The sequence below is a fragment of the Peromyscus californicus genome, unplaced genomic scaffold (genome assembly GCF_007827085.1).
Source record: "Peromyscus californicus insignis strain IS unplaced genomic scaffold, ASM782708v3 Scaffold_3__1_contigs__length_106647218, whole genome shotgun sequence".
NCBI classification, from domain to species: domain Eukaryota; kingdom Metazoa; phylum Chordata; class Mammalia; order Rodentia; family Cricetidae; genus Peromyscus; species Peromyscus californicus.
Window position 1 is genome coordinate 44,221,147 of NW_026294551.1, and position 12,850 is coordinate 44,233,996.

The 12,850-nt window shown below is 41.4% G+C and overlaps 1 protein-coding gene across 1 annotated transcript in view; it reads left to right on the plus strand.

Moving 5' to 3' along the window:
- Window positions 1–3,025: 3,025 nt before the first annotated feature.
- Nlk (nemo like kinase) overlaps window positions 3,026–12,850 on the plus strand; it is a 134,637-nt gene continuing 124,812 nt past the window's right edge. The window contains exon 1 of the mRNA XM_052755775.1: window positions 3,026–4,811. Coding sequence (XP_052611735.1) covers window positions 4,354–4,811 — 458 coding nt within the window. The 5' untranslated portion in view covers window positions 3,026–4,353. The remainder of the gene's footprint in view (window positions 4,812–12,850) is intronic.

A 12,850-nucleotide genomic window follows, 5' to 3' on the forward strand; every position in this document is an offset into this window, starting at 1 on the left:
TGTCACCTCATTTCAACTTAATGAAGTGCATATCATTTTTTCAGTGGAGGTAGCTGAGACTTAGAAAGGTTAGTTAAATCGCCAGAAACATGGGGCTAGCAAATGGCAGTCCTTGGGTTTGTACTGACTCTCCCTGACCCGAGTAGCTCATACAGATCTCCAGTGTCTTCGCTTTTCTTTCAGGCACTGTCCTATGAACAGGGTATAAGACATTAAGTGAGACAGACGAGCTCTCTGTTCTGGTCAAACTCAATAAGCAATTAGACTTGAGTTCTCAATGCTATGGGGAGGCAATGCCATGAAGATCTGTAATAGACAGTCACGGTCTAGATGAGGAGTAGTAAAAAGCTTTCCAAAAGAAAATGTGGAATTCCCATGAAGCCCGAAGGATGAACTAGAGACGTGGAGCATGGGTGAGAGATCTTTAAAGCTGAACATAAACAATGAAGTCTTAGAGATATCAAAGCATGTCAGAGACCGAAAGAAATTTAGACCGTCTCAAGCAGAGAGGGTGGAAGTGAGAGGGAAGGCCCCTGAAGTAGACAGGAACCAGCTCGTGCCAGGCTATTTATGCTTATTGACTTTATTCAAGGCTAGAGGCACGGTCAGACTTGTATACTATTTCTCCACTAACCACAGGGAACGATTCCAAGATTCCTAAGTGAGCCCCTGAAACCATGTATAGTACCAAATCCTACAGGTACTCTTTTATCCTGTACATACGCATATTTAATAACATTTTGTTTATAAACTATGCACAATAAGATGAAACAACGATAACCATAAACTAGAACAGTTGAACATCCATTAGCTTTAATTCTTGGGATCAGAAGTGTTTCAGATTTGGGATTTTTGTTTTTAGGACTTTGATACATTTACATATATAATGATACACAGGGGCTGAGATCCAACTCTAAACCCAACATTCATTTATGTTTCATATAAACCTTAAATGCATAGCCTTTAATTTTCCACTTGGGGTGTCATGTTGGCCCTTGAAAAGTTTTAGATTAGGAATATTTCCAGTTCTGGATTTTCAGATTAAAGGTGCTCAGGTTGTATTCTGTGTCCTGTAATACAAGTGATGTGAATGTGGCTCTGCTTTCAAAAAACTGTTCTCACAGTGTGTCTTGTGATGAACTGAGATAACCCAATGCCTATCTGATAAGATAAAGTGAGGAGATGTGACTTGGGCTTTGTGATGAAATGGTAGACCACCATGTGACACCACTTCAACATAGGCCCAGTAATACTATGGGAACTGATCTAATGAATGAAAGGGCTAAGTCAAGATTTCATCCCACTACTAAGAATGGTGCACCTTTCAAAAATGTGCTTATTTCTGGAATCTTCTATTTAATGTTTTTGAATTACATTTGATTATGGATAACTGAAATTATAGAAACCAAAACCTCAGATAAAAGTAGACTGCTGAATTCCTTTCCTATTTATTTACTTGTTTGTAAATTGTTTATCAGGAGAAACTATTCCTTATCATACATATTTATATTTGTTTGATTGTCTTGAGACAGAGTCTCTCTACCTAGCCCTTGCTGTCCTAGAACTCTCTTTGTAGACCAGACTGGCCTTGAACTCACAGAGCTCTATCTGCCTCTGCCTCCCAAGTGCTGGAATTAAAGGCATGTGCCACTATGCCTGGCTACATATTTATGTTTAATAGTTCAGGAACACAGATCAGTAACAAACTTCTATGGAACTCAACCCAAAGCAATTCAAAATCACGTTGAACTCTGAAATATCCTTCATCTCCCCAGAATCTTTCATGAATCATGGTTTCTTTTGAAATCTCTATGCCTTCTTTCTTGGTTTAATCAGAAAATTTGCAGGTAGCACCAACACCTCTTTACAGATGATGGGAGCTGAAAAGTTTACTGTGCCTTCAACAACCGTTAGTTTAAAGGAGAGCTGTAGGCAGGGAGATGCATTAAATAGCTTCTGGTGTTAAGTTTGGGTAATGCTGTGGTGTATGAGAAATGGGGATGGAGAGATGTTCAGAGTGTTTAAGACTACTTTCTTGATAGGAAAAGGAGGAGTGGACAGGCAAAGAGAATCAAAGACGGCCTCCAGATTTTTGGTACACAGTTTTACTAAGAATAAGTTAGTCTAGTATTTAAGAGTAAACTCAGGCTAAGTGAAATAATACTGAAGAATGATATTCTTCTAGTAAAATTTCAATGATGGAACTTACTTGACCAGAAAACTTTGGGAGAATATTACTGTTTGTGGCATTAACTGCCTCCCCCGCACACCCCCCCCCCCCCCGTTTTAATTTGTATAAATTTTGCAGTATGTCCAGAGGGCATGCTGAAAATAAAGTCTCTTTTTGGTCAAAATCAAGGTTTAATCGACGAGTCTATTGAGTTTCTTATTAAGTAACCTTGAACCTTGAGTTTCTGAAGCTCAACATGCCTTTTTGCTCCTTCTAATTTTTCCATATCTTATGCCTTAGAGTTAGTTGTAGATGGCTCCTATCAATGGACCAGTGATGATTTGGACTCCGCCTTCTTCGCCTAAGTCCCGCCCACACCAAGCCACACCCCTTTCCATTGGCCCCGCCCCTGAAGATGTCGTCTCCGATATGACAGCAAATTCTCCACAATCTTGTCCAATAGGACATGTGAAAGGCGGGATCTATGTCAATCTTTTTTTTCCCATTTGTCCAGTTATATGTCTATCTGTACTCGGTTCCAGCCCACTTGGTCTTCAACCCAAGGATTGGTTTCTCTGTTCTTTGTTCCTGGCTCATGATTGGTTTTTTTTCATTCCGCCCCTCTCTTCTAGATCTTGCAGGCGGGATTAGCACGCAGCTTCCTGCTCTCGCCAAAAAAATAAAAGAAGAAAAAGAAAAGAGGAGAGAGCCTAAAGAAAAAAAAAAAAAAAAAAAAAAAAAGTCACGGAGAACTTTGGTTTTTAATTGGCTTTCAGCCTTGTCGCTCAGGCCAAGATTTGCCTTTTGATTGGTCGGCCTGTCTGCCCATCCCGAATCGGGGGTGGGATTTCCCCAGGAGACCCACACCTGGTTACCACTGGTCGAACAGTGCGCCTGTCTGAAGCTTCCGGCCAGAGATTGGAGGCGGACGCGGACAGGTGGGCGTGGATTGGCTAGGGCAGCCGGTCAATGTGAGGCGGGGGCGGGGCCTCGGCGGCTGGTTGCGCGTGTCCGCCGCTGGCTCCGCTCTATCCGGCTTTGCTAGGGGAGGTGAGTCCGGCCGCGGCGGCACCGGCGGCTGAGGAGGCGGCGGCTGAAGAGAAAGCGGCCACGGCGGCTGTGGAGAAAGCGACCGTGGGCACGGAAGCCGGGTGGGGGGGAGGGGGGGAGACGGAGCAGCCTTGAGCCCTGCAGGGGCCGTCGCGCGGGGGACCCACCCGCTCTCCCCCCCAACCCTCCTCAGCACAAGCAGCCGGCGGCGGCGGGGGCAGGAGTCAGCCTGCTTCCGATCGTCCCCCGCCCGCTTCCCGGGGCTCCTATTCTTTGGCCCCGGGACCCTAACCTCCTCCCGGGGCGGTTCCCTGTGTCTGGGCGTCCGAGTGCTGCCCACCGCTCTTTCATACCCTCCCTGCACCTCCTTCCCTTCACTTTTGCCGGGGTTCTCTCTGTCCTCTTCTGTCCTGCCTGTCGCCTCCTCGCCTCACTCTCTTCTTCCAACCTCCTTCCCTGGCTCATTCTGCCCAGTAAAGTTTGGTACACCCCCCCCCCCCAATCAGGTCAACCAGACTAGGAGTAGGGGGAGATGTAGCAAGGCCTGAGAATTCGAGGGGGGGGAACTGGAAGCTGGTTTCCCTGACAATTTCCCCACGTCTTTTTGACTTAGAGTGGTTGGAATTTTTTTTTTAAATTGTGTTTTTGAGGAGGTGGGAGGTGTTTAGAAAAGGATGTGGGAATGGAAGGGGTAGATGAGTCAACCCTCTTACAAGATTCCAAGGGTGGTGTGTTCCCAGATCCTTTTCGTGTGTGGAGTTCAGGGGGTCGGGAGGTTTGGCCTTTATTCCCACATTCAAAGTTGGAACCTCCCCCCCATTAAGAATGGAGTTTTAGTATCCACTTGTGGCAGGAATCCTGGGGGGAAGGGGCCCTTTTTCCTTTTTCTTTTCCTTTTCTCCCCCTTATTTTATGTTATTAACTTTTATTTTGTCAACCCATACCCTTCCACACACTCTTACCCAAAAATCAAACACCCAAGATCCTCTAACTTCTTTGGATTGACTGATGAAGACATAAAGTCAGTTACGCTCTATGTTTTTTGAGGTGGAGTGAGTGGTTTCTTCATTTTTTTAAATGGCCAAATGACAGCTTGACCCAGTTTGCTTTCCAATCAAAGGGCATTTTTTTGAATGTCTCTTTGTGGCGCAAGAGCCAACGCAAAAATGATGGCGGCTTACAATGGCGGTACATCTGCAGCAGCGGCAGGTCACCACCACCACCATCACCACCACCTTCCACACCTTCCTCCTCCTCACCTTCACCACCACCACCACCCTCAACACCACCTTCATCCGGGGTCGGCTGCTGCTGTACACCCCGTACAACAGCATACGTCTTCGGCAGCTGCGGCAGCCGCAGCAGCAGCTGCAGCCGCAGCCATGTTAAACCCTGGGCAACAACAGCCATATTTCCCATCACCGGCACCGGGTCAGGCTCCTGGACCAGCTGCAGCAGCCCCAGCTCAGGTACAGGCTGCTGCAGCTGCTACAGTTAAGGCGCACCATCATCAGCACTCGCATCATCCACAACAGCAGCTGGACATTGAGCCGGATAGACCTATTGGATATGGAGCCTTTGGTGTTGTCTGGTGAGTATCGAAAACACAGCTCCACGTGGTTCTCACTCGGCATTCCATGATTCATGGTTTACTTCATCTTGACCAAAGTTGAGCAAGCTTCTCAACTCAGCTTGAGGAACCACCGTCCTTGGTGACGAGGCCTGATGAATTGGCTCTCCAGGCCTGTACTTTTTGAGTCATGGCAAATGGTAGTGCAGCACTTTCTCCTGAGTGACACAAGTGTGTAGACTATTAAACTTGTCTGTTGAGAACCTCAGTGAGCTACTGGGAGTGTAAGATCAGTAGGTGAATGTGTTAAATACTCCTACAAAGACCTTGGTCATCGCTCATGTGTGGTAGTTTTGATTGGCTGCTCAGTTACAGCAGGTGTCAACAACTGACTCTCCCAACTTGATTTCTTTCTAATAGTCCCCAGCAGAATATACTTAGTGTCATCAACTTTCTTGCCCACTGTGTCTTTTCATACCTTACTTTCTGATCTTGGCCTTGGGAAGAAAGGTAGGTTTCATTGTTGAACCAGTTAAAAATCGTCGCTTGAGTGGTTTATTTTAAACGGGAAAGCTGAAGTTGGGAAGTATGTAGCTTAGCCTTCTGATAAGAATGCATTAAATATAGCATCACACACGAGTAGCACAAATGAGGTTAGTAGACTGGAGCTGTGCAGTGGCCCACATTTGTTGTCATGTGGTGTCACTGACTTGTAGGTGCTTTTATCCCCTGGCCAGTTGTTCCGGTAGGAAGTGTACCTTTAACAAATGAAACTCTATTACTTTTGCTAGTAGTCAGATGTTTAAAAGTCTAAAGATTGGTTAGATGTAACATCTTTATATATTTGCCCTTCTTAGGAAGATTGGTGAAACACAGAATGAACTGAGGGTTGTTATTTTTTTTTCCCCTTCCAAGGATTAAGAATTTCAGTGTAGAGAGATGATTTCATATTTTCAGTGCGTGCAGACAGATTTTTACTGTCCAGCAAAGTCCCCATCACAAAAAAGAACTCTTTGAAAGTAACCTGTGAATAATTGCTTTTTGTCTTTGTTTTTAAGGCTAAAGTTGATTCAGCTAGGTATGATTTACATAATAGCTAGCTATCTTCATATTTCAGAATTTATAGTCTTGGCACCGAAGTGAGCTGATTCCTAATTCTTCTTTTAAAATGAAGAAAACAAGAGTCCAGTTTTTTCAGCTAGCCTGCAAGGAGGTTATTGCTGCATTCTTGCTTCTCCAGGGACTGTGGGATTCCTAGTGGGAAAGAGTGTAGGCCATAATGGTTCCTTTTCAGTCCCTCTGTTCAGGGACCTGCCTGTTCCTGCTTTCCTCTTTCTCTTCCATTGCACCCCCCCCAGGGACTTCACTATGAACTTCCATTCCTTGCCTAACCCTTGAGGATTTTCCAAACTGTGGGGGATGGGAGGAGAGCAGGGGAAAATTGGTTCCTTGCTTCAACTCTTGTCATCATTTTATAGACTTCGAGTATCTGGATTTTTTAGATGTGGTTGTGTCAGTACTGAAAACTAGGAATACACAAAGGGAAACGATTTTTAGTATTTATGATTAGAGAGGGTTGTTCATTCACTACCTTTCTGTCAAAAGGTCGTGCGACTTGTAGAACTTCAGGTTTGTGACAAAAGTAAAGAAAACTAAGAGAGTACTCCAGCATCTCATCTGGCAAACGTTGTGGTAGTGGGTGTTAGGAATCGCTCATATCTGAAAATCCACAAGTGCTTGGCGGGAATGCATTCTAGAGATTCATAGACTGTCCCTTGCACCATGAACTTGACATATGCTTCTGACACCATTTTCTGTGGTTTTGTGTTTGCCTTCCCTTACTGAATATACTATAAGTTCCTTGAGGCTAAGAACTATATAACAAAGTACTTCTTTGTAACTTTTGGAGACAAAAATCTCAATACTGGCCTGGAACTCAACTATATAGACTGCTGGGCCTCAAGTTTGGTCTGATCTCACTGCCTGAGTGCTGGAGTTGCAGAGGTGCCGAACTATGCTTAGTCTAGAACAGTGGTTCTCAACCTTAATGCTGCCACCCTTAATACAGTTCCTCAAGTTGTGGTGACCCCTAACCATAAAATTAGTTTTGTTGTTACTTCATAACTGTAATTTGCTACTGTTATGAATCCTAATAAATATCTGTGGTTTCCAATGGTCTTAGGCAACCCCTGTGAAAGGATCCTTCCATCTGCAAAGGGGTTGCAACCCACATGTTGAGAACCACTGGTCTAGAAGTCTTTTTTGTTTTTGTTTTTTTCTCTAGCACCTTGGACGGTGCTGTGGCACCTTACTGCTTTTTTGATTTACTGACTTCTTTGTTGGTTGGTTGATTGATCTACTGACTTCTTTGTTTTGGCGTAAACAATAGGCATTTATTTTTCTCAGTTCTGGAGGCTGGAAATCCAAGATCTAGGTGACAGCGGGTTTGGGTCGTTCTGAGGCTTCTCTCCTTGGTTGCCGATGGCTGCCATCTTGCTGTGTCCTCGAATGCTCAAAAATATATGTTTTTTTATCCAAATGTTTTTTTTGATCTGTCTTCATTTCACAGTCAGTTTTTGCTAGTTCTTGCAGGAATGTTTTTATCAGCTGTTTTAGGTGAAATACAATTTAGTTTGAAAAAGGGGAAGAGTACCAGGTGTGTGTTTTTAGTATGCAAATGCTTTTCTATTTTTATATTTACATATTGATGACTTGCTATCTGAATTGCTTATTTGGAATTTAACTGCTGTGTGACCTAAGAGTGCTAAAACTAGAGATTTGATAACCAAGCCAGAATGAATTGCCAGTAGTGTGCTGAAATTCCAGGTACTGGTGAGGTTTTTCACTGTTTAACCTACTAAAACAGGCTTTTTCTTTTTTAATTTAAAAAGTTTTTTTTTCACCTGAAACAATATTTCCTAAAATAATTAATCAGAACATAAGAATATCCTTCTAATGATGCATCATTTAAGTTGATACTTTATGTGTAATTATCTGGGTATCATAAGATTCACTTAGATTCAAACAGTTATTTTTTAAAATATTTTTCTGGCATAGCTTATGACAGGGAATTATATCTGCTCCCATTTCTTTTTATGGACATGCACTTTGGGGTACTAACTAATGGCCAAAAAGGTGAATATAATTTTGAGGGATACCAGTCTTCAGTGCAGCCAGGGAGAAATATTCATAGAAAGGTTGTAGTATTTTACCATTCAGATTTATTACTGAACAATTTAGTGTACCTGACTTAATTTATCTTTCTGCTGAATTTTACTGGTAGAATAATGTATCAGTCTTGGACAGTTGTGTAAAAATAGTGAGTTACCCATTGGCTTGCTGGTAAAGATGGTGCTTTGACAGTTCAATTAAGGTTTCATTAACAACTGTCTGTGGTGTTTTATCTCAAAGGAAGGGTTCCAGCTTACCTGGTAATGTGATCAGGGTAGCTTGAGATACATTCATTGCCAATGATAGATGTTGCTCATTTGCTTTTAAAACATCATATATAATTTGACCTGCGTTATCAAATGTCAGGACTTCTGGGTGCCCATACGGACATTTTCATAATACAGAAACAAAACACAAACAGTAATTTCTGTCATTTGGTGAAGATAATATGAATGTATCCCCTTTTCTGTAGTTCACCTTTGGTAGAGAAAAATACCGAGCTTTAAAAATGTGACAGCTTTGGAACAAAGTGCTTCAGGGTCTTATGAAGTGTGTAGTTTAAAGAATTGGAGTAAGCTGACCACATGAGAGCAGTCTGAGGACTACTAAAGCCCGGGTGGTTTCGACACTGTCAACATAAAATATAGATTGGACTAATGCTGCATGCTTCCTTGGTAAAAGGGAGTCCAAGAAAAGCCTCTACTTTATAAAATTAATGTTTTAGCTTTTGATTTGTCTGATTAATTAAAAGATCAAAGATCCTTGGATTCATCCAGTCTGTTGTCTTTGTACTTCAAATAAAGTTGGGAAGCTTTGAATGTTTTAATACCTTTAGCAAGTTACTTTTATCTGTATTTCAAAACTTCAGCATCACTGTGGTGACAGTGACTTATCACTAAGCTTTGTGATGTTGATAATTTACTCTTTCAGTCCCTCATCTGTGAAATGGGGATCATAGTGCTTATGTCAGAATCAGTACTAGGGTTAAATGAGGTGATTGTTATAAACCAATATATCTAGTATACAGTAAGTCCTCAGTGGATGCTATTGTAGTTATTGCTGGCTTCAAAAAAAAAGGGACAAAATGCTGTTGTTAATGTGTAGGAAGAGTCTTCCTAGGTTGTCAAATTTACCATATGATATCAACGTGCAAATTATTTTAGGAGGCATGACTTTAACTACTATAGAGTGGCCTCCTCAGTTGTATTCATGCGGAGGAGATGAAGAAGTTTGAATTCAGAGCCAAGGAGAAAATACTCTTGTGCTCTCTCAATCAGAGAACAACAAAACAGAGCTAGTATGGGTGTTGTTTAGCGAGTGTTCTAGTTATCATCTGTGCCGTTGGAGAAACTATTGTGGATTTACATACTGAGAAGTAACAAGTGAAGGATGTCATCACTGTTTAAGTTGCTGTAGCGGAAAATTCACCTGTGTTTAGATGAAAAGTAAATTTCCTGTGAGGTGGGGGAAATGTGTGTGATTAAATGAAAAATTATTCAGTGTAAACTTTCATGCATGACAGAGATTTCTAACTTGTTCATCTTGTGAAAATTTGAGGTGTATTTTCTGTGGTCCTCTTACTCTGTAAATAAGAAATTTGATGTTGGAAAAAATGGGGAATGCTTTTGGGATGTTTGGGGAAAATCCTGGATTTAGTTACTTCAGAAAGAGTGGCAGTGTACTAGAAGTGTATTTTGCTGTTAACTGTTTTCCAGGTTAAGAATCTGTGGTATAGAGAAGTTTCTCTTCTATCAGCCAAGATTAACATTGCTGGGTTCTGGGGGGGGGTCTGCTTTGTGCAAAGAGCTTTGAAGACGCAGAGCCTGCACCATAAAAAGGAAATGGTAGCTCTTCTAGACATAACAGAGCATACGTGTGAAACCAGCAGTGTGGAAATCTATATTGTTAATTTCAACTACAAATAAACATATCTTTAGAAACTGTAGGTTCTTGATCATAAACAAGAGTTAGAGGATAAAAGTTACACAGTATAATATTACTGTATCTATTTCTTGGTGATTGAGAGCCTTTAGTCTGTAACATTCAAAATGATTTTAGATTTTAACTCTGAAGATTATCCATATTATGTTTTAAAAAACCACAGTATAACAAAGAGTAAGCTTGTTTTATTACTGGAGATTAATTTCATGAAATACTACTAAATATCAACTTAGAAAAAAAAGACTTTTTTTCCCTTTGAGACAGGGTTTCTCTGTGTAGCCCTGGCCCCTGGAACTCACTCTGTAGACCAGACTGGCCTCGAACTCACAGAGATCCACCTGCCTTTATCTTCTGAGTGCTGGGATTAAAGGTGTACATTACCATCACCTCCTAGCAAAAAGACTTTTTATTTTTTTAATTGAAAAATGAAAAGTACATTTCAAAAAACATTACCTTTCAGACCATCTTAAGCAACAGTATCTCTAAATTAAATGACTTCTTAGACATTAGTCAGTTTGGGGGATGATACAGTCCCCCTTTCCATTTGCTATGCCAGAGGAAGGTATTTGTCAAATGAATTAACTGGGTATATGTGTGAATATAGATTTCAGGGCTTTTTTTCCTGCAAAATATGACATCTGAAGATCAAAGTTATTCTTTGATGTAAAATGACCTCTACTAGCACACTGGAATGTTTTCCTTTATGACTTAGACTTGTCCAAGTTTTTATTGGCTTCCATGGTATAATAGAGTGGCAAGTAGCTGTTTTATTATATTTTAAAAACTTTTAAAAAAAAAATCAGGTTTATAGTTGGGTGGTGGTAGCACATGCCTTTATTCCAGCACTTGGCGCCTTTAATCCTAGCACTTGGCGCCTTTAATCCCAGCACTTGGGAAGCAGAGGCAGGTGGATCTCTGTGATTTTTGAGGCCAGCCTGGTCTACAGAGTGAGTTCTAGGATAGCCAAGGCTAGAAAAATCAGGTTTATTGATATATTAGCAATTCAAAGATCAACTTCATATATTGTCTGTTGCCTTAATATGCTGATTTACTTTATTTGATGGAAATTGTCAAGGCCAAAGTAATTTCTTCCAACTGTCATTTAACCAGTAAATGGAATGAAGCTGCTTTGTAGATTATGTTTGGTTTTAGTTACTATTCCCTGTGCATCCACGCCACTCCAGTGAATTATTTGTTAACTGGGCTATCTAATGCACATCAGCAATGATTTCCTAACCAAAATAGCTTGTCACTTTGATCCTGTTGTAGCTTAGGGGTAACAGAGAGAGTGCCTGAGGCATCAGTTATAGTGTACTCAATGAACATGTGACAAGTCATGATAGATTTCATTGGTAGTTCAGAGGTGCCTAGGCAAGAAATATTAGCAAAAATTCTAGCACTCTGAAACTATAAAAAGATGACTTCTAAGGAACAACTATGCCGAGAGTGAACTTTTAACAGTTCATTATAATGGTGTGAGTGGGAGTAGTGTATACAGGGATGTCTGACATGGATAGTGATGTGTTCTTACACCTAGGTTCACATCTGTATTTTGAATTAGTTTGGCTAACTCTGCTGTCAGACAGTGAACGTTTTTGGTACTTGGGACTCACTAGTCCGTGTATTTTTGTTGTTAGCTTGCTATGGACTGGCACTCTTAAGAGACAGTAGGTAAGGATGTTTAGTTCTGTGGCTGATTCTGGAAGCCTCTTTCAAGTTGCTTCTGTCATTTCTGTTTGTGGTGTATTGTACTGAGTTACAGGGAACTATCTTGTCTTCTAAGGGTTATGATCTTGTCTTGAAGGAGTTTATAGTCACTAAGTAATTTGAAAAATAATGTTCTTGCTCTCAGGTAGTTCACAAAGCCTTAGTGAAAACTGAAACTAGTTAGGAAGATGAGCATGATGTCTCAACCTCTTGTCTGTAATCCCAGCACTCAGAAGGCTGAGGCAAGAGGAATGCTGTAAGTTCAAGGCTAGTCTGGACCACATAATGAGTTCTAAGCTCCCTTGGACTCAGAATAAGACCTTATCTAGAAAAAAAAAAAAAAAAACCTGAAAATTCAACAAAACAAAACTCTGTCACAACAATTTAAACAGTGCAGTATTTTCACTTCTGATAATACCTGTGTATTATTGTGTGTATGTTAACTGTTTACTAGTCACTGTGCTATGTGATAAGAATTAAAGATTTAGTCTTCCTGTAGGAGAGAGAGTTGTAAATGGATAGTTAAAATTCAGTGCTATAAATGCAGCAAGCTAGGTGGTCCCTGGATATTATTGAGAGCATAGAGAAGGGATTCTTGTGGAAGGTGTGCTGTTTCCTAGAATAGGTAAACTATTCATGGAAGAAACCTGCTTGTTGGCAAATGGGCAGTTTCTTCATGTAAATTTGTGTTGTGTTTTTATGATAGTAGGTGCATGGGCCCAGAGGAAGAAGCAAGCCACTTGGTTGTAGAGAGTGTTGCACGTGGGGTGGTAGGGGATGCAAGCTAGAGCTAGACCAAAAAGGGCTTGAGATGTCATGCTGAAGTGAGGTTATTGATGTGGCAGGGGTGAAAGGGCAAGAATCTTAATCTTTTCAGGAAGAAAGTACCGTATATACATACAAGGTGTCTATAGTATTAGAACTTCACAAGGGGAATGATTAGAGGAAATTAAAAAAATACTTTTGTGCTTGCTGTGTCTATGCGTGCGCACATATGTGTGCCAGATGTTGATACTGGGTGTCTTCTTGTATCTTGTATCTTCCTTTATCTTCACTTTATCCTTTTGGAGACTGGGTCTCTCACTGAACCTAGACTGGCTGGCCAGCAAGCCCCAAAGATCCTCCTGTTTATGCTTCCACTGCGCTGGGATTACAGGCCCATGCCACTGCCCTGATTAAACTGAGTTCTCCGGATCTCGAACTCATGGCAAACACTTTACCAACTGAAGCAGCCCCTCCCT